The 21,688-nt window shown below is 35.0% G+C and overlaps 1 protein-coding gene across 1 annotated transcript in view; it reads left to right on the top strand.

Moving 5' to 3' along the window:
- myo3a (myosin IIIA) overlaps positions 1-21,688 on the top strand; it is a 93,877-nt gene that overhangs the window by 45,818 nt on the left and 26,371 nt on the right. Inside the window, exons 8-17 of the mRNA XM_026200758.1 lie at positions 8,004-8,080; positions 10,162-10,307; positions 15,047-15,112; positions 15,459-15,614; positions 16,363-16,401; positions 17,522-17,621; positions 18,322-18,438; positions 18,773-18,877; positions 19,632-19,715; positions 19,861-20,063. Of these exons, the coding sequence (XP_026056543.1) occupies positions 8,004-8,080; positions 10,162-10,307; positions 15,047-15,112; positions 15,459-15,614; positions 16,363-16,401; positions 17,522-17,621; positions 18,322-18,438; positions 18,773-18,877; positions 19,632-19,715; positions 19,861-20,063 (1,093 nt within the window). The remainder of the gene's footprint in view (positions 1-8,003; positions 8,081-10,161; positions 10,308-15,046; positions 15,113-15,458; positions 15,615-16,362; positions 16,402-17,521; positions 17,622-18,321; positions 18,439-18,772; positions 18,878-19,631; positions 19,716-19,860; positions 20,064-21,688) is intronic.

The following is a 21,688-nucleotide window of genomic DNA, read 5'->3' as shown; positions in this document are numbered from 1 at the left end:
TTCACCTTAATGATTCTGTTTCCTTATCAGTTGCATCAGCAGATATTTGAGCAATTGAAGGAAGAATGGATGATGTTTATATTCACCACTTTAAGCTGCCTGTCTAGATATATACTGAGTGAAGGCAGAAGAAATGTGTAGTGGTAAGCAACATTACTGTACGACCGCCGTACAGTAAATATATTTGTGTGGCAATCAGTGGCAGAACTGTACATATTTACATAAGAGAATATGAAGAAACATGACTAAATGTGCAAATAGAATGTTTGATTGTTTAGTTTCTATAGGTTATTTACATTGTGTAACAATATTGTTATAGATAACTAAAACTAATTGAAGCATTTTTAGCAATTGAAATAAAGCTGAAATGTGTGTTTATATATATATATATATATATACCTATGTTATTATAAATATTATAGAATTTCAGCTAAAACAGCTTAAGCTTAAAATTAGAAATGGTAATTTGTCAACTAAAGAAAATAGTTGGAAGTACTAAAACAACTTAAATTTAAATATAGTTGAATAAAAATGTAATATATAGACAAAACATAAATTTCAACCTAACAAATTAAAAGAAAAACTGAAAATGCAAAAATAAATAAATAAGGGAATTCAAAATATGGTAAAAAAATACTAAAATGTTACTTAAAACTAAAGTAACACTGGCGTATAACAAATATTTTACTGTGGCTTTGAATATGGTTCATTCAATCTGAATTTAAAGTCATTATCCATGTTATAATGCAACTCAATTATTACATGTGCATGTTACACCAAATTCATCATTCATCAAAAAAAAAAAAAAAAAAAAAAAAAAGAAGTTCTACTGAAGTACTGTCACAGATCGTCCAGGCTCAGCCACCTCCCGATCACAGCGAACCCGATCACCTGAATACTGATCACACACACACACACCTGTTACACAATCATTATCAGCTCTCATACAAAAGCACACACCTCACTTCACTCCAGTGTATGGTCTCGTTAGTGTTTCCTCCAGTGTGTTCTCCTGTCTTCCATTCCCTAGTTTGTTCCAGTTCTCATCTCCGTGGATTCTCTGTATACTCATCATCTGAGGTGTGTGCTGCCCGCTGTCTCCCTTTCAGGATCTCCTGCGAAAACCAGATACTGTTACATTCCTCATCTTCCCAAAAGACTGCTACATTGACTTGAATACTCACCTGTCCTTACCACCTGCTTCATTTGCTGAAAATAAACTACCCTTGTGTTTTCTAATCCTCAGTGTGAGTCTCCTTCCATGACAAATATGTTATTTTTATTATTATTATTATTATTATTATTATTATTATTAATAGTGTAATTATGTTCATAATTTGGTCATACTGTCAACCCCTATGAATTAAAAATAAAGAAAGAAATAAAAATCATTGTCGCACAATTCTAGCATGCACAAACAATAAAATAACTGAATAAAATTAACTAATAATATTTACTTTATTGTACTATACTTGGGATTTAGTGTATGAGTATACAATATGCACAAATAAATAAATTAAAATCTAAATTTATCTAAAAATATACATTTCAGCTTTTCTAAGGCATTCAAGGCGGTGTGATTTCATGTATACTCTGCTGTGCAATGCGCCCACCTTTATGTTTCACTGTATACGCAATATAACACTGCCTCTCTTCATTTATTACTTCATAAATCTGTCCTCATCTGAAAAACTGCAGATGTCCCAGAACCATTCATTGAAACAAATGTCATAAAAAATCAAACAGTTAATCTGTATTTACTCAAAAGTGATACTAGTTCAAAATAACCAGCTCTTGTTTCCCAAGCACAAATACAACAGTGAAGCAGACCATTCCTGAATGCTTCTTTATATTACTTACGAAAAACGTGTGGCCTTTTCATGAAGGCAGTAAGTGGAGTATTTTAAGAGCTTCTTCCAGAACAGCATATACGAGAGCTTATAAACCTTTAGAAAGCTAGTAAATGCTTTTCTTGGGAATAAACAGCCAATCGTAGGCTTTTGTGATGTGGCACAGACTAATGTTTGCTATGCTCCACACGTTCCCTTCACCCCCTCCACTATTAATTTCCAGCCTAAAATCCACTCTAAATGTAATCTCCTCTTATGTTATTCTCTAGACCGCATTTAGCCCCTGAGAGAAGATAGTTGCCCCCCCCCACCCCACAAACCCCCCCTCATAGGGGTATCAGCCCCAGAACAGAGGCACAATAAAGCCAGTAATTAGTTGACTGCATCCGAGGGACGCGGGAGATAACGGGACATTCTCCTCATTTTAGGGAGGGGGAAGGGGGATGGGCATATGGAGAGACAGGAGAAGTGGACTGAGCGCTGTGGAGAGAGAAAGGGAGACAAGAAAGAGTGTGATAGAGTGATGAGTCATGCCAGAAATTTAAAACTGCTGTAGCAAAGTTGCTGTCAGCAGAAAGAGCTTTCTGTCAGAGTTTGTCAAGGACATTGACTGAGCTCCTCTGTGACATCACAGAAATGTGACCAATAGAATTGCAGAGCATCACTATGGCCTGCTTTGAAGGGTTCAGGGTACGCCCAGTTGGTGTACTTTATGCTCTAAACTGCTTTGTTAACGTGCTCTTGATAACGTAATAGCAACAAAATAATGTTTGTGGTTGTTAAAAGAGTCTTCCAGGTATAAGCTTTTGCGAAAAAGAAGTTCACTTAGGCATACTCTTAAAAAGAGTTCATATTATTTTAAAATATAAATAAAAGTATATACTTGCAAGTGCAAGTAAAATGTTATTGCATGTTAATTGCAAACCAATGAAAATTAATTTTTTAAGGGAATAATAATTCATTATATTGTCTTTGAAATATGACCGTCAAATGTCATGTCAAAAATGTATGCTAAACTAAAATAAACTTTAAAGGGATATTTAACCCAAAAATGAAAATTACCATATGATTTACTCACTCTTGAGTCATCGTAGATGTGAATTACTTTCTTCTTTGAGACAAATGTAAGTGCAGTTCTATTAAAATAATGTCCTGGCTCTTCCTAGCTTTATGATGGCAATGAATGGATGTTGAGATTCAGTAGTCCAATAAAGTGCATCCATCCATCATAAAAAGTACTCCCCATGGCTCCGGCTGGTTAATAAAGGCCTTCTGAAGTGAACTGATGCATTTTTGTAAAAAAAAATCCATATGTAAAGCTTTATAAACCATAGCTTCTGCTAACTGTCATATTTGTGTACATGAGAAAGTGGGGTTCAACTGAAACTTTTTACAGGCATGTCATATATTTAAATATATTTTTAATTGCACATTTGTTAAGATGAAGTTGTGATTTATTACATTGTAAATAATTTATCTTTAAAATGAATGTGAAATGACAAATTTTTAATGATGTGGTGCAGTTTAGTACATTTAAAAGATTTTATCGGCCGATATGAGTCTGTCCTAAATATATCGGCATCAGCAAATAGTCTTAACCCTGTCCCTTAAAATTGCCATGACACTCATGCTTATCACATCGGTCACATCACATATCCTAAGTCAGCACAGTTTGTCAGTACAGCCAGTAACTTAGCAGATTGAAAAATTTGTATCTCTCTACTGTCCAATACATGATGGTGGTCTGTTGAATGGTGATTTAATGCAACATTGTTGCCAAGTTGGTGAGACGCAATGCTATAGTAAATAAACAATGTCCCCATCTTTTATTCTCACAATGAACTAATCTTACTCATTTGCTACATTAGTACCACATTAGGGCACAATCCAGAATTATTTTTCACTGAATTTTACAGAATTTGTCATATTTTTGATGAATAAATGAAAACAGGTCAATACACTTAAATCAAATCACTATAGACTAGTGTCTGTGAATATTAAACTGCAAAATGACTAAATATGAATCCTCATGTTCTTAATTCAATTTATATACATTTAGCTCTATTTGTGTTTATAGTTGTTTATAATAAGTGAAGTTTACTGTTTAGTGCATTGATGTCAGACTCATTTTGGAAAATAAAGTTTATTGTTAAATACCCTGACTCCATTATATATCTTTGTCACATGTCAAGTGTTTGATCGCCACATTTGAGTGATCATTGCAAAAAATTTGTTTATGTGTATATTTTCTGTATATGTAAATTCTGTTATCCATATAAAGTACCAGTCAAAAGTCTGGACATCATTTTTTTACTCCATAATATCGGTATCAGTATCAGCCCCAAAACCCATATCAGTTGGGCTCTATTAATGTATATAAAAATCTAATATCAAACAGATTACAGTTACTTTAGTGTACTTTAAAGCATGACTAACACTAAAATCAGGGGGAAGGGTTACGACAATTCCAAGTGCCCGGTGAGGGAGAGGGGGCTGGGGCCTGGGGGGCAGTGATGTCATACAGCATGGTCACGATGTACAAGTTTCCCTCCCTCTCTCTTTCTCTCTCTCCTCTCTCTCTATTTATCTCTCTCTCTCTATAGTGTTTGAGTATACAAATTGGACTTGTCATTGTTTCAACATAGACTAAACATTCTCATAAAAACCCCAGTGCTCAAAATATATGGTTTTCAAATCTGCATAATTTAACATGAAGCATTTACATAAGCAGCGCATGCAGAGTGGCTGATTAGTGTTAATGCAGCCGCATGAATGCAAAATTGTAATGTGGCATTAGAGCATGACACAAAGACATGTTTCTGAAAGGTCTTTCAGGCTTTAAAGGTCTCATGAAAAATCTTACATTTGTAGCTTTTAGCTGAGGCCATATGTTAAAGTATCTCTAAAGATTGACAAACTTTTAACAGATATACATATCTAAAATGTGCTGTCTTTCTCTTGGACCAAAACTATTGATGACACATTCTACCTCTCGAGGTTATCTGTCTACATAGTCCCAAGTCCTTCTCTAGTCACTATCCTGAGCTGAGGAATTAAAGTCTAAACACAAGGCCTTGGAGTGGTATCTCTCCTGATCCAAACAAATCATTTCCAATTTGAGTACCATTTATGTAACCTTAATAACCAAATCATGTACCCCGTCTTCATTTGAGAAAGGGCTTGAAGGGCACTGCATTCAAATAGGAGTAGAACACTCATATTTTATTCTAATATGATGACAAGAGTCATGAACCTAAAAAAATGAATGTCATACCTATTGTTTCTTACAAATACAACATATTTATCATCATCTTTCTTTTTTTAGCATGTTTTTTCTCAGTGTATTATGTTATCAACAACTAGTTTGTTAGTTGTTGTAATCAAAGTGTGAAAAGCCAGTTATCAATAAGGCCAATTCAGCAAAAAGGTAAAGAGAGGCAGTGTTATGATTTGTATATAGTAAACCACTTCAGCTATGAATATATGCACAATACAGCAAATCATTGAGGGTTTAATAGTTATGATAATATACAACATTAGACCGAAAATACTAGTGATTTTTTTCACACTAAAATCACAATTCTTTTGAGTCTTGAGGCTACACTATTTAATTTTTATTTTTATTAAAAAATATATATATATTTTACAGATTTTCCCAATTTTTTCCATTGTAAGTGCCTACAACTTTTTAGATTTATTTATTTTCCCACTTGCTTGCTTACTTGGCCATTCATTCATCCATTCATCCATCCATCCATTCATTCATTCATTCATTCATTCATTTATTCAAACAATCAAGCATTCAGTATCACAACTATCCATTTTGATAGTTGGCTGTCTAGTCTGTGTACATATATGTTTATTTATTTCAGAAGGTATTGCTTGATGCCTTAACCCCAAACATATAGTGAAAGCAGGCAATTCAATATTTTCTATTCTCAGTCTGCGTCAAACCATGCAAACCTCACTTGAATGTCGCTCCGTTTACCCTGTCAACCTAATTTTTCCAAAAAGAGTGCATTTGTTGAGTGGTTGGTCGGAGACGTGCTGAGGGGGATATCTGTCTCCCACTGTCAGGAATGGAGCCACGGCGAGTGGGTGGCTGTCGGACCGTGGCTGTACGCGGAGGTTCCACGTGCCCACGTCTCAGAGCGCTCCGAGTCACGCAGGGCTAATGCGTTATCCGTGTGAAGGGGCTCACGCTATGCTGAGCAGATAAAGCCCCCACACTGACTCATCTGAACGAAGGAAAAAAGCCATTTGTTAGACAAAAAGAGCAAGAGGGAGGGTGTGTGTGTGTGTGTGGAGGGGGTGCTTTAGTGGCTTTGTCATGAATATTCTAATTGCCAGTGTTATCTCTGATGATTATTAAGACTGGCCCCGGGGCCCTGTGCAGATCTAATGTAGCAGAAAAGGAACAGCCGCAGGAGACTGTTTAGTGCTGTGTGTGTGTTTAACTGTTATTCTTCAATATGTCTATTGTCTGTTGTCCATTTACAGCCCACAGCATATGTGAATCCATGTTTCTGTATTTGTCTCTGGTGTAGTGGGGATTTCATGTGTTTGAGAGTCTTGTGAACGCAACGAATCCTTTTTGACACTGCCAGGAATGGGTTGTTTGCTGGTGATTCAACAGCTCTAATCCGATCAGAAGCTGATGGAAGATTCCTTTAGAAACATTCTAAATATGAATCACGTGTTCGTTGTTAAATTTAGCCGTCCGGCATAATCTGCTCCAATCGAAACATTTCAGAAACCGTGTGATCTACAGATTTGTGTTTCTTCACAGCAGAAATCCAATTTTCTAACATCTTGTTTGCAGGAAAAATATTTACATATACTGACGTTTGTGCTTAGAACAAATGGCACTGGATTTGCATTTTCTGAAGCAAAAGAATAGTGTTCGTTTTAGGTAAGTTTAGGTTTTAGGCTTTGGTTTAGCTATTTAGCTGACTATAGATATTTACATAGAAGCAAAATAGAAAAGACCAGTCGCAACTCACTAAGCAAACAGATACAAGAAAGAACAATCAGATTTCAAATGTAAGTGTTATGATGATATCACTGATATTGGTGAATATTGGACATTGGAGTATTTCTCTTAAAGTAAATTCAAAATTTTGTCGTGAATTACTTAAAAATAATAGTATTTACAACTAATATCATTCATTTAATAATATGAATACGGATAAGAATTGTTAAAATTAAAATGTAAAACTGATCTCAGTCAAATGTCAAATCTATCATATTCACATCAATAGTTAGTAGATTGTATGCTCCAATCCATAAAGGTTTGGTAATGTTGACTGTTGTTCTGCAAATTTTGGCAAACCAAATCTAGTTATTTCAATAGTAAACTACTTGAGGACACAGGAGTTCCTCACATAGATCTCCCAAGCTGCTTGGTTTGTGTGATCTGTGTGACCTTTTTTCCTGCACATTTGACCTCACCATAAAAGCTAAACTTGCACTGTGAAAAGTGGTAACCTGTCATTGTTATTTAAAATTTTAGTTCTACTTGATTTAACCCATATTATGTCATTTTGGTGATACAAATTAATATATTAAGGTTGCAAATGGTTAACCAGTGATAGTAAAACATATTTTTGACAAATAAATCCAGTTAATCTACTGTTACTTCTTTTAGTGTAATATTTTTTCAGTGATGTTTAACACTAACCACTATCATTTTATATCCTTGCAAGCACCATTCTTTCCTTAAGTCAAGTAAGATTCTTACATAATTTAGCTTCTTATGTAAATTGTACACGCTTAAAGGAATAGTTGACCTCCCAAAAATCTTCTTCCTTTTCTCTCCATCATGTCTTGTAAAACCCATATGACTTATAACATAATGTCCGTTCTGCTTTTACAGTGATAGTGAAGGGTGACCACAGCTCTTAAATAGGATTTTCAAGTCAAGATTTTATGTAAGGCTCATGGGTCAGCGCTGGGTTACTATGATCAATGCATCCAAGACAACACATTCTTTTTTCTTTGTGACCATGGTTGATCTCTATTCAAATTGTGTTTCCATTGCCACTCTGCTAGCACAGACAATCCAAAGACATTCCTTGAATCCAGAAGCCCTCCATTGAATCTGTACGGATAACTACCTTGCATGATGCTTTGTTGGTTTCTTCTTCTGATCAGGGGTATCGGCCCAGCTTACAAACACCAGACTTCGGAGGAACACTTCGGTCGGAACACCCTTCTGGATGGCCCCTGAGGTAGGACCGTTGGCAAGTAGTTTGCAAAACATGGAGGTGACTTTGTGGGCTGCAAATGTTTTTTCGTTGACTTAGTTTTTCCATAAGATTTCCATATGAGACAGGAGAGAAGGACTGCAGCTCTGAAGCTGTTTTGAGAGTTGTAGCCAAAATTTTCATATGACTCAAGGGTAGAGGCTTACGTGCCTCAATTTGTTCTAGGTGTCAATACAATCAAAACACATACGGAGATTTATTATTAGTGCATTTTTAGATTTCAAAACATCAGTGGGGAACATTGTAGGTTCATTTCTGGACTTATTGCGCGGATTAAACACTAAAGACGCTGGACAGTTTAGTTGTGCTTCTTATTCTGAGGTAAGACCACCTGTTTTCCATTCTGCGGTTTTCTGTCCACAGAGGTTTATGCTACAATAATAAAGTTTAATGTACAGGTCTAAGCTTATTTATTTTTAATTGAGAAATAAGTTGTTGATTTTTTCTTCTTCAAAAAAAGGCATGTTTTTGTTAGCAGCTCTTTTGCTTAGATTATTTATTTATTTTTTTTATTTTTTTTATTTTTTTTCGCATCACTGCTTAGTCTCTCGCCCTTTTAAATTATATTTCTTTTTCTATATTTTGAAATAATATAAATTCAACATGCTTTTAGTTTGTGTAATATTGTATTTTCTGTATTAGTAAATTATTATAATTCTGCACTATAAGGTCCCAGTTTCAGTTGCTTTTGTAGTATTACAACTAGAGATGCTCCGATTGCAGTTTTCCTGGCCAATTCCGATTTTTTATTCTGTTTCTCATTCTAGGAACTAAAAATCACAGCAAAGAAAGAAAGAAAGAAAGAAAGAAAGAAAGAAAGAAAGAAAGAAAGATAATTTATGGGCATTTCCCTTGACCTTATTAAATGTATGTGTCATCTTTCACATCAACTTCTTACATGTTTTCAGTTAGTTGTTTACACTGTAGATTTGTTACCCATTAGATGAAATCATTATTAACAAAATCCGTCTTTGTGTTGGAGAGGAAACAGAAGCGTTAGATGTATTTATAAAGACTATTTGAGAAACCTGAGGTGGTATAAATAATGTTATAAGATTAATTTAAATATTTTTGAACATACAAATAAGAAATGTTGGTAAAAAAAAAAAAAAAAAAAAACATAATGCGTTAAATATGAAACCACCAGTAGGTGGTGGCAAATGGTTGTTAGTCATTTAGTAGTTCATTCAACTGATTGATTCAAATGGATAATTAATTCAGAAACGAGGCAAGTGACAGAATGGGTTAAGGTGGGCGTAGCCTACACAGTGTGATTTTTGCTGTTGTACGAGTTCACTTGCAATTTTTCAATCGTGTGAAAATCGTGTGTGCTCGCTTTGGTCGCAGATTGTATCATGTGCAAGCAATTACGAGCCGAGCAGAGTGCCTTATACGAGCACTTCCCGACCTCCCTCCCATCTTGTTTACGAGGGCACAGGAAGTGTCCTCCTATACCATGTTTACATTGTAATATGTCATTTATAGATATTTGTGTCCCCATAAACCATATACAAGAACACACACACTAGGGTGACCAGAGGTTTCCTGTTGCTGAAATATAACCTCATTCGTACGATTTCAAATAACTCACTCGGGACATGTGCGTGGACATACAATCTTCTGACCATCCGAATTCGCACCTGTACGCCCGCCTTTACTGAATCATTGACTCACTTGAGTCATTCAAAAATAGGGATTCATTTAGTAGTGAATCAGAGACACAAAACAGTTCTGCCGTGGCTTTGCAAAATTATGCAAAAACAGTCAATAGTATTGTGTCAAAAGTGTCACTTTTTAACTTGTTTATTGGACTGCCATTGTACAAAATCAGTGTCACATTGCAATTATGCTGATATTCGGGAAACATCTGTTTTGGTGTCATTAGTCATTGTCAGTCAGATTATGATCAGTAGACATGGCAATACAATATGTGAAACATATTGTTCAACTGTGGAATTTCTGTGCTTTGGTGACAATGTTCAACAGTCAGTGTTCGTCATAAACATTTACAGTTCAGTAATGACTGTGTTTGTGTATTTGAGCAGGTCATCGCGTGTGAGCAGCAGCTCGACTCCACATATGATGAGCGCTGTGACGTGTGGTCTCTGGGTATCACAGCCATAGAGCTGGGTGATGGAGACCCGCCCCTTGCGGATCTTCATCCAATGAGAGCTCTCTTCAAAATTCCAAGGTGACGCCCTTATTTAGGTTTGACAGTTGTTGTACACAAACATTGATTTGCATGACTACTGTACAAAATATTCAAAAAGACCTCACAGTCCACAAGGTCAGGTTTGTGTCAGTATTTGGAATAATTTGTGGTTTAAGCATACAGGTGGAAAGCACTGCTGCTTGCTTGGGCCTTGGAGCTGTCAGAAGCCAGGCTGGTTTTCATTCTTAGGTCTTTTTAGTGCAGGATTAATGTACATCGGTTTCCTGAAATGCATGTATCTTTGTGGACACAAGAAACAGAGCAAGCAATTTTTCTCTCCATTCTCTCCATCCACCTGTCCGAAGGTGAAATGTGATTGTTTACTCTTTTCGGACTCTAGTGTCATCTTGATGGTGCAGCACTTTTGTGTTATAATACGCCTCACACACATTGAGCGCTGTGCTGTCAGAGCAGTGGTGTTCTGACTGCAGTCAGTGGTGGGGGTGGGGGGTATAATCACAGAGCGGTGTGGTAATGTTTCTGACTGCTCATGTTCACGCCGCAGGCTGTCTTTGTTGGGTCTCTCTCGTGTTCTCTTTACTTCTTATTAGAAAAAAAACACACCTTACACCCCCCACACCCATCCAGACTGAGAATAAGCAATGCATTGTGACAAAACTGGAACATAGCCATTAGAATCCCAAATCTGAATGTTCTCAAAATATTTCGCTGAAGATTTATTTTGAATGTATTTTTATATTTAGATCTACACTATTATTAAAAATGTTTTTCAAAGTCTCACCATTTAACAATATATATATATATATATATATATATATATATATATAAATACATCATCAACATTATAATTTTTTAAATAGTCATATTGTAAAATATGATTACAATTTAAAATAAATATTTTGTATTTTAATATACATTTTAACATTTGATTATTTGATAAACAGACCAAAAATATTTTCTAACATTATAAGTATCTTTTTATTGTCATTTTTGCTCATTTTAATTCATGCTTATTATGCATTAAAATGATGCAAATCTAACCCTGAATATTTGAGCATTATTTTATATTTTAGGTTACATAGTAATATTAAAATGTATATATATATATATATATATATTATTTGTATTCATTTATTTATTTATTTAAAGGGGTCAATGGATGCCCTTTTCTCACAAGATTATATGATTATTCGGGGTCTTAATGAAAAGTCTATAACATAGTTTGGTTCAAATTTCTCAGTGGTAGTAAAAAAATCACCCTTTTACCCTGTCAAAATCAGCTCTTTTGATAGCAAGTCATTTGGTAGCTTTTTCCTTTAAATGCAAATGAGCTCTGCTGACCCCGCCCCTCTCTTTCAAGCTGCTCTCAGAGAGGCTGTTTACTTTAGCCACATTCATCATGAAACTTGCTAATTAGCACATTATTAGAATAGGTGATTCGCATATTTTCTTTAAAAAGCCTCATACTCACTTCTTCAGGTGAAGCTACTGTAGATCACAAATGATTCGCAAGAACATAGATGCATTTAAGTAGATCGGGGATTTTAAAGTCTTTAAAATAAAAGGCTGTAAAATGAGATATTTGAGACAACTTTTTATTCCAAAATCTGTCAATCTTTTTGTTGATCAATCACTCTCCCAATTAGCCTGATTTGAACTTGTCTCTCTCATGCTGAATGCTTATGCCTTTTGTAGAACCAGAGGAGATCTGGAATGACTCTGACCCCAGGGTTCGAGAGCTGGTGTGTGCTCAGTGAACAGTACTAGGCCAGTGGCACATGCTGATGACATATGAAGTGTTAGATTTGTGTGACCCAGTTTAGGCCAGACTAAGCCTCGAGCCCTGGGCACAACACGTCCACGTTCAGCCCCCCTGCCACCAACAGACAGGAATACACACATTTAGCCAGCAGACAGGAGCTGAGAGCCAAAATAAACTAGAAATAAAAACTTCCAATGAGATACATAACCTGAATATGCTGTAGACATGTAAGCGGATGAAATTTGGCCAAAAAAGTTTCAACTAAGGGTCTCAGTAACTGTTTAATAAATCTCTCCCAGTGCTTTAACATATAACAACATTAAAAGCATGTCAATTCTTCCATTAAAATGTAACTACTTTTTTTTTGCCTGTTTCTGCCACAGAATCCATTTTTTTTCTTGCAATTCTGAGAGTTATAAACTTGAATGAAAAAGAGTTGTGAAATTAAAAGTCTCATAGTAGAAACAAATAAAAACAACTGCTAGATGTAAAAAAAAGTCAGAATTGTGAGAAAGTCAGTCACAATTTAGTTTTATCTTGCATTGCAATTTTTTTGAGAATAATAATATTATTAATAATAATAACTTATGTATAAATGTACTATATGTAAGTATTTATTTGTTTGTTTGTTTCTGTGGTGGAAAAGGCTTCCATATAATTTAGCAAGGATGCTTTAATCATGATCAAAATTAAGTAATAATAATAATAATATTACAAGAGATATTTTATTTAAAATAAATTCCGTTCTTTCTATATTTTTTTCACATAATCATGAAAATCATGAGGTCTCAGCGTCATTACTGCAGTCTTCAGTGTCACATGATCCTTCAGATCTTTCTAATATGCTGATTTTCTGCTCAAGAGAAATAATTATCGGTGTTGAAAACAGCGTTGCTGCTCATAATATTTCACAAGAGTTTACTGATCAAATAAATGCAGCCTTGGTGAGCATAAGAGACTCCCTTCAAAAACATTTTAAAATCTTACCAACCCCAGTCTTTTGAAGGGTTATGTACTTTGTTGAGTATTTGGTGCTTTTATTAGTCACATATGTTATTGTTGTTGTCTTGTGGATTTTGAATACTGTGCTCTTAACAATGTCCTTTCAAAAAGCAGAAGGCTTGTTGTTTTCATCTGTAATCTTTTATTTTTTTGCTGCTGCATTTGCCGATAAGGATTCACTTTAATAGTCTAAGCATTTCTCCAGCCGTTTCCATGTAAGCGTCTGACACCCGCTGTTTGTGTGGGGTGCAGCGTGTGATAAGCAGAGATGTATGCCCCCCCATTAGGGTAATTAATCGCTGTCAGAAGCAGAGAGCGTGCTCCTGGCTCGCTAGCCGTTGGGCTGGAGTACACCTCCTCAACCCTGCTCTCCCTCTGCTAATAGCCCCCTTCACCAGGACACCAAATGATGGCTAATTAGCTCTATTGTTCCACAGCAGGGAAAGCTTGTCAGGTCCTCTGGGACACCGTTAAGTGTCTATCTACTTACTTATCTACATTTACAGGGAAACGCTTTTTTGGCAGCCTTCACAGACAAAGCTTTCTCACATGAGCACAGATTCACTGAAAATGTCACTTTTACTCCTGCAACCTCAAACTGAGACACATGAGATCAGGGATAGCTGTCACTATTTTTACCTTGTTGAATATTTCTTAGCCTTTTCTCTCTCTCTGTTTATAGTCACAAACTTTAATATCTACACTACAAAACCATATGAAATATTTCCACTGTTACGAAGAGACAGTTCATTTAGCCTGCAGTGGGGCATGGTGTCACTCCATTTGAGAGAAATTGTAAAAATGGAAATGGCTGTTTACTGGCATGGATTGAAGAAAAACACATAATGATAATGATAATAATAATATCAACAACAATATGAATATGAAATGTGAATAATAAAATAATAATTAAATGAAATAGTACCTAAAGGAACAAACAGGCCATGCTTCATAACACGTATCTATTTAAATTGTATTATGGGCTATAGTGGCTTTCCAACTAAATGTAAAAAAAGTTAAATTATAAAAAAAAAAAAAAAAAAAAAAATTCTCATACAAAATGGAATACATGTGTCTAATCCAGTGTAATTACTGGATTAAAAAAGAATAATAATAAAAAATAAAAAAAAATAAAAAAAAATATACATATATATATATATATATATATATATATATATATATATATATATATATATATATATATATATATATTGTGACAACATTCCTCAATTTGAACTGTATGAAAAATAATTGTTGATCGTACGAAAGATTAACTACTCTTTTTTGTGCTAGCCATCTGAAACCAACATTGATAACCACTAAATGTTACATTTGAATGATTCATATAGACCCAATACATTTTTCAAAATCAGGAGAATGTTTTCCGCCAAAATAAAACCTCTATAATTTTTAATTCTGAAAAAAAAACAAAAAAACAATATTGATGTATTGCAGTTGTTTAAATAATAAAGTAAAATAAAATTACTTTGCAATACAATAGTATTATTGTAATATATTTATTTGTTGATTAAATTCAGTGTTTATAATGTAATAAAAACAGCATTTTTATAATATTAATAACAATTTCTTATTATTAAAAGTGATTAATTGCTAAATTAATACAACCTTACCTTTACATCATGGAAATACGGAAGACAGAAGACAGTGAGCGCAGTGCTAAAAACTACTGGAGCGAAATAATTATGATTTACAGTTCTTCCATAAGTGACAACTTTCCGCAGTCTCTTTAATAGCATATGCAAGTATGCATTTTAGGAATATTGACATTTTTCATTCTGCATACTTTATATGGTCTGTGCTTGAAGCGATTCATCTGAACAACAAATGGTTTTAGGCAGTAATCTAATAATTTTATCAAGTGAGGAGTGCCTTTTCCCTTTGAAATGAATGGGATTAATTTGCTGTGAGTGGTTGTCTTCTCGTTGCTCTCTCATACTTCTCTTTGTCTGTTTACATGTTTTTCTCCATACAGGAATCCTCCACCCACCCTACACCAACCAGAGCTCTGGTCAAACGATTTTAACGATTTTCTATGCAAGTGAGTAATGCAGGTTAAATGTTTTTGTAGTTCGATCTTCAGCATTGGCAAATACAAAGTTTGCTGGTTATTAAAGTTTTGTTCGTTTTTCTTTTTAGCACTGGTTTTGTAGGTTAATTACTCTCATAAAGAGCCATGCCTCAGCATCAGCGTCTCATAATGTCTTGTAATACTCAAATTATCTTCCTGCTGTTTTACCAGAACATTGTTTGTAACCGAATTCATCTCAACAACCTTTAGCTTGTTTGTGTTTTTCCTCAATCTGGTCCTTATCGGTTGCCGTTTGATGTGATATCTTGGACATTTCAACACAAATTCGCTCATTTTTCGATTGTGTCCCCTCCAGGTGTCTGATAAAGGATTTTGAGCTCAGGCCCAGTGTGTTTGACCTTCTTCAGCATGTCTTCATCAAACAGATTGTGGGCCATAAGAAGACGCTGCAGAAGCAGCTGATGGAGCTTATCGACCTCAACCAACAAATAGGTGTTATCGAGAAAACAAGGTAGTTCCACACAAATATCAGCTCTAGTGCTTTCTGTGAGTCAAACAATGAGTTTCACGTGTCACAAGTTTTAATTTGAAATGTGTTTCTAACTTTTACAATTTAAAGGCTCCTTTTATTTCATCAAAAATGTTGAGAGATCTACGGATTAAAGCCATTTACACTCACATTAAATTAAACTTCCAGCCATATTAGTGACCTAGAACAAGTAACATTCTACCTATTCCAGTGAAGAAAAAAGAAGTACGCTTAAATTTATTGAAGTGTAGTAAAAATATATTTTAAAACTGGATTTCAAATTGTATTGTAGATATATTAATTACATTAATAAGGGTGCCAATATTAGTGGAGGGCACTGTATATATTTCTCATTCTCTGTGCCATCTGTGCTTAATAAGCAAGGTTTATGATACCCTTGTTGTCAGATTTGATTTCTATTTATTGAAACATAATATGGCAAATTATACTTAAAAATTTAACTATTATTGACTTGACATGCCGTTTCCATCTAGAGCATGTTTAAACATGTTTTAAACAATTTATAAATAAGTCAAAACTCAAGAATAAGTCCTCTGTAATCAGTCTTGAAAGCCAGAGATGCATCAGAATTACTTATATTTTTAAACTTACATAAACGTGTTCATAAAATTATAAGAATCTCTGCTAACTGGAGTGCTAGCCATTATAGCGGCACCATCACAAATCCTGCTATGCTACTAAGATATTAACTTTATTTGTATCATTTAAGCCATCTGGGAATATCTGAAAGGAGAGACAGTGATTCCAGGTATGAGATATTGACTGTTAGTCCCATGGGTTAGATCAAATCTACTTCCTGTGGATGTAGCAGTTAGCAGCTTCCTGTCCCGATCATATGTTGTGGCGACTTCCCTTGCAGCTTACCCAAAAGTGTTGACTGTGTACCCAATGGTGTGTTTTTGTGATTCATAGAATGTTGTTAGGCAGCTCATTTTTGCTGCTTCAGTGTATTATACTTATTTTAACCCTCTGATGCTCCTCATTTGGGAGTCACACTTGTGATCTTCACCTGACACTTAATATATCATTAATGACTCGTCGTTTAAAAAAGTAAGACCTCCATTCATCTTCAGAACACAGTTTAAGATATTTTAGATTTAGTCAGAGAGCTTTCTGTCCCTCCGTTGAAAATGTATGCACGGTATACTGTCCATGTCCAGAAATGTAATAAAACATCTTCAAAGTAGTCCATGTGACATCAGAGGGGCAGTTAGAATTTCTTGAAGCATGGAAAATACACTTTGTTCCAAAAATAACACAAATTATGACTTTATTTAGCATTGTCTTCTCTTCCGGGTCTGTTGTGAGAGCGTTCACAACACTGCAGTTTAGTGATGTCCGGTTCGCAAACGAATCATTCGATGATGAAAACAGCTGTTCAGCTTAATATTTTGATAAAAACTAAGAGTGAAGCTTTATTTTCATCTATAATATATATATATATATATATATATAGATGAAAATAAAGCTGATAAATATAATATAATAAATATAGATGAAATATTATAGATGAATATATATATAATATAATTGTTCATTTCTTTTAGGTGGAAAAAATCTTACTAACCCCAAACTTATAATAATACTAATGTATTTTGCATGCCTGTTACAGTACCTATTGTTAGTTTTATAAGATGCTAACTCAATTTACTGTGATAATTTTACTACATAGCTTTTGAAAAAATAAAGCTATAGAATAAAATAACCTTGAAATAAAGATTTTGAAATTAAATATGGGCATCTTCAAATGACTTTGCAATATAACTATTGATTTTCATTTCATCATTACCTTTTAATGCCTTTATCAATAATTTCAACAAGGTAATTTGTGTGAGTAATTTCTGTGATTTCAAATTTCATGGTTGCAGGCATGAGCGGATCCACACCAAAAAAGGCAGCTACATGAAGTCTCAAAGTCAGTCTTGTGACGACGTGGATGATCTGGCAACCCTAGAGGTTCTAGATGAAGTAAGAATGAATACAGGCCCCACAAGAGAAAGGCCAAAGCGCGCGCACACACACACACACACACACACACACACACACACACACTCACAAAGGTTTTGATCATCAGTACAAAGACTCAGGAAAGAATTCAGGAAATTTTCTTTCCTTCGGTCAGACAGCCCATTCATTCCAGCTGGAATATTTTGTACTTCTTACATTTTCCAGTAGCGTTTTCCAGAGGGACTGTCAAGTGACCATAACTCATCCAAGCAGTCTCATATTTTAACTGTCAAGTGAATAAATAGACAGATTAGTGAACAATAACAGAGTTTGTATAAAAACACATTTAAGGTGATTTATCAATGTGGAGGGCTCTCATTGACACTAGATATATTTTCTCATCCATTGTGGTAGCAGTGCTGACAGGAAGCACTTGTATTATGCTTTTGTCCTTGGACTGATATCACCAGATGGAGACCTGTGATGTGTGTAACTGTCTTGTATTGGCATACTGGCCGCATATGGCAGCAAAATGTACATAGTGTGCCATAATCACAATGTAAAGAGCCATTAATGCAGCAGTCTACATAATGAATCATCTCAGTGTGTCAAGGGTTGGCCACGCATGAAAATGTGATATTAGATGGTTATGTTGTTGTGTATCGGTGTGCAGTGGTTTGATGGGATGGCCATCTGTGATGTTTAATTGTCTCTCTGTTAGAACACAATCACTGAACAGCTACAGAGACGTTACGCAAAGGAGCAGATCTATACCTACGTTGGAGACATCCTCATAGCGGTTAATCCATTCCACAAAACGGAGCTGTACACACCAGAGGTGGGAGATATTTCATTATTGAGTGCCATCAGCATTTCATTGTCTACTACATTCCTATTTCGTTGGCTTTCTTCCTCGCCTGTCAATCTGTATCTGTTTTTTGACATTGTGCCTTCTGCAGAAAGAGTGTATATTTAATTCTCCATTTTCTTGCATTCACATGCTCTCCTCTCTCTAGATTTCCGTGTGAAAAAGAAGTACACTTTAGTATACTTAAAAAAAGAGTGCTTATTATGGAAATAATATACTTTAAGAATATACTGAACACTTAATTACATGTTACACTTTTGTTTCAGGAAATACAGTTGTCTAACATTTTATGATTCTCTGACAGCATTCTAAGGTTTATATTGGAGCCAAAAGAACGTCCAACCCTCCTCATATATATGCAGTTGCAGACATCGCATATCAGTCCATGGTGTCCTATAATGCTGATCAGGTATGTTCCTCTGTGGTCCTAGAATATGTTTCTTTAAAATATTGTAACCTGCACTTGTTCCTTCAAAGAGATATTTCTACCTGATTTAACCCATATGAAGTAGTTTTCAAGTACTGTATTAGGTTGAGACAATGCTAGTAAATAATATTTGGTAACACTTTAGTATAGGGACCGATTCTCACTGTTAACTAGTTGCTTATTAGCATGCCTATTAATATATAATGTTGGCTGTTTATTGGTACTTATAAAGCATGTTGTTCATGACCATATTCTACTGCCCTAATCCCACCTCATACCTAAACTTAACAACTTCCTTACTAACTATTAATAAATAGCAAATTAGGAGATGATTGAGGCAAAAGTCATAGTTAATAGCGTGAATTGGACCTTAAAAAAGTGTAACTTATTATTTTAAGATTTAGTTGTTGTATGCGTCAGTATGCCCAGTCTCATGAAAATGTGTAGAAATAGTACGCCAAATAAAAATGAAAACTCATGGTTCTGACACACAAAAATGGACTTTGGCATGCATATAATATGCAGTTTTCGTGTGCTTATGATAAAAAATTTGTTGGAGTGCATATGATAGGCAGATTTCATGTAGACAATATGCATCTACCCCACAACCCCAAACCTATCCATTACGTAGTGTATGCATGCCAAAATTCCATATTTGCGTATCAATACAACGAGTTTTTGTTTTTATTTGGCGTATATTTATACGCACTTCTGAACTGTTTGTTTCCGTGTGCAGTGCATTGTCATTAGCGGAGAGAGCGGTGCTGGGAAAACAGAAAGTGCCCATTTATTAGTCCAACAGCTGACCGTCCTTGGAAAGGTTCGGAAAGTGGCTTTACGCTTTCACTGTTGTGTTATGATATGTTTTTGTCATAGAATGTCTCTCATTTCATTTAATGCTTTATTCTTCTCACATAATGACGTAATTCCAACTGAATTATTGTTCTATCTTTTTGTTTCTTCAGGCTAACAATCGGACCCTTCAAGAGAAGATTTTGCTGGTCAATAGTCTGGTGGAGGCCTTTGGAAATGCCTGTACTGTGATTAATGATAACTCCAGTCGTTTTGGCAAGTATCTGGAGATGAAGTTCACCTGTGGAGGGACCGTGGTGGGGGCTCAGATCTCCGATTACCTGCTGGAGAAGTCTCGGGTCGTACACCAGGCCGTGTAGGAGACCATCTTTCTCATATTGCCTGAAGTTCAGCATTAATACAGATTTAAAGTGCCCCTATTATTAAGGGTAATGAAAGGTTAATATTTTGGTTTTGGGATTCCCCAATATTAGTAAACAATAAAAAACATTTTCATTGTCTTATAATGTGCATTTATTTTTACCTTACCAAAAGATTTATTCAGCAATTAATTTTTCCAAACCCATCCTTTGCGTGATACTAATTTGAGGTGATTGGTCCGATTGGTCTCATTTTCATTTCATCATAAGTCTGTAATGCCTGATAAAGCAGCGTTTATGAGCGCAGTGCTGCTTTGTGTACAGCCATTACCAGGGAAGCCGCTATTTTTATCGCTCAAAAAGCACCACAGCAGTGGCACAGAATGAATTAGCATTTTTATTCAGACCAACGGGAAAAGACCAACATGTGGGCGGGCAATATTGGGATTTGTTTTAAAAACGACTCATTTCAATGATTCAGAGTTGAACATTTATTTTGAAAGACAATAACTTTATACACGGTGCACTTTCAGATTTAAAACTTTTCAGGATGATTTCTTTCCCATTCAATAGGGGCACTTTAAATATCAAATGATAAAGACTGACTGAATTGACCTATATATGACCAGTATAGACTTTTTATGTTTAATAGTTATCCTGTTTTATTAAAGTACGTTCAGTGAATAGGGTAAAAAATTTGTAAAAATTGTTGAAAAAAAGTAAATAAATAAATTAAGCACAATGTAAAATAATAATAATAATATTCATAATAATAAATTGTTACAATTGTACATATATTATAATTTGCAGAAATTTCAAGTGAATTTCAAAGTTATCTATAAAGAAATGGCAGCAAACACATTGCATTCAACATTACATTTAAAAAAGAGAGAGACAATATATATATATATATATATATATTTTACACACCAATATTCTGTTTTATTTATGACTTTTTATATTTTATACAGTGCATTCAATAGATTTTGTTCAACAAGTAAATAAAATTTAGTATACTCACTTTTTCTTTTATATATTTTAATATGCACAGGTCAGAATAAGTGTGTTGTTTAATGCTCTTTCATAAATATAACTGTTACACTGAATGACATTATTTCACCCACATTTTGACTTCAGAATTGTATTTTCCCAAAATGTATTTGTAACCTCAAAGGGGGGGTGAAATGCTCGTTTTCACTCAATATCCTGTTAATCTTGAGTACATTTAGAGTAGTACTGCATCCTTCATAAATCCAAAAAGTCTTTAGTTTTATTATATTCATAAGAGAAAGATAGTCTGTACCGATTTTTCCCGGAAAAACACGACCGGCTGGAGTCGTGACGTGTGGGTGGAGCTAAAGAATCACGAGCGCCAGTAGGCTTTTGCGCTGATAGCGTTTGGAAGCTGTGACATTACCCAGAGCCGTTGAAAAACATATTAAAGGCTCTGACATTACCGTGAGGGAAAACCCATCATCCAAAACAAACCATGGCTTACAGTCAGATTCAGTCGTTTATTTATGATCCAGAATCAGATCCAGAGGCTGAAACTGAACGAAAACAGCAGCAGCAACGACTCGCTCCGAGCGGGGCTCGAACCTGGGTCTCCGGCATGGGAGGG

Source organism: Carassius auratus, chromosome 24 (assembly GCF_003368295.1).
Source record: "Carassius auratus strain Wakin chromosome 24, ASM336829v1, whole genome shotgun sequence".
In the NCBI taxonomy this organism is placed as follows: Eukaryota; Metazoa; Chordata; class Actinopteri; order Cypriniformes; family Cyprinidae; genus Carassius; species Carassius auratus.
This window is presented reverse-complemented; position numbering and strand designations above follow the sequence as displayed.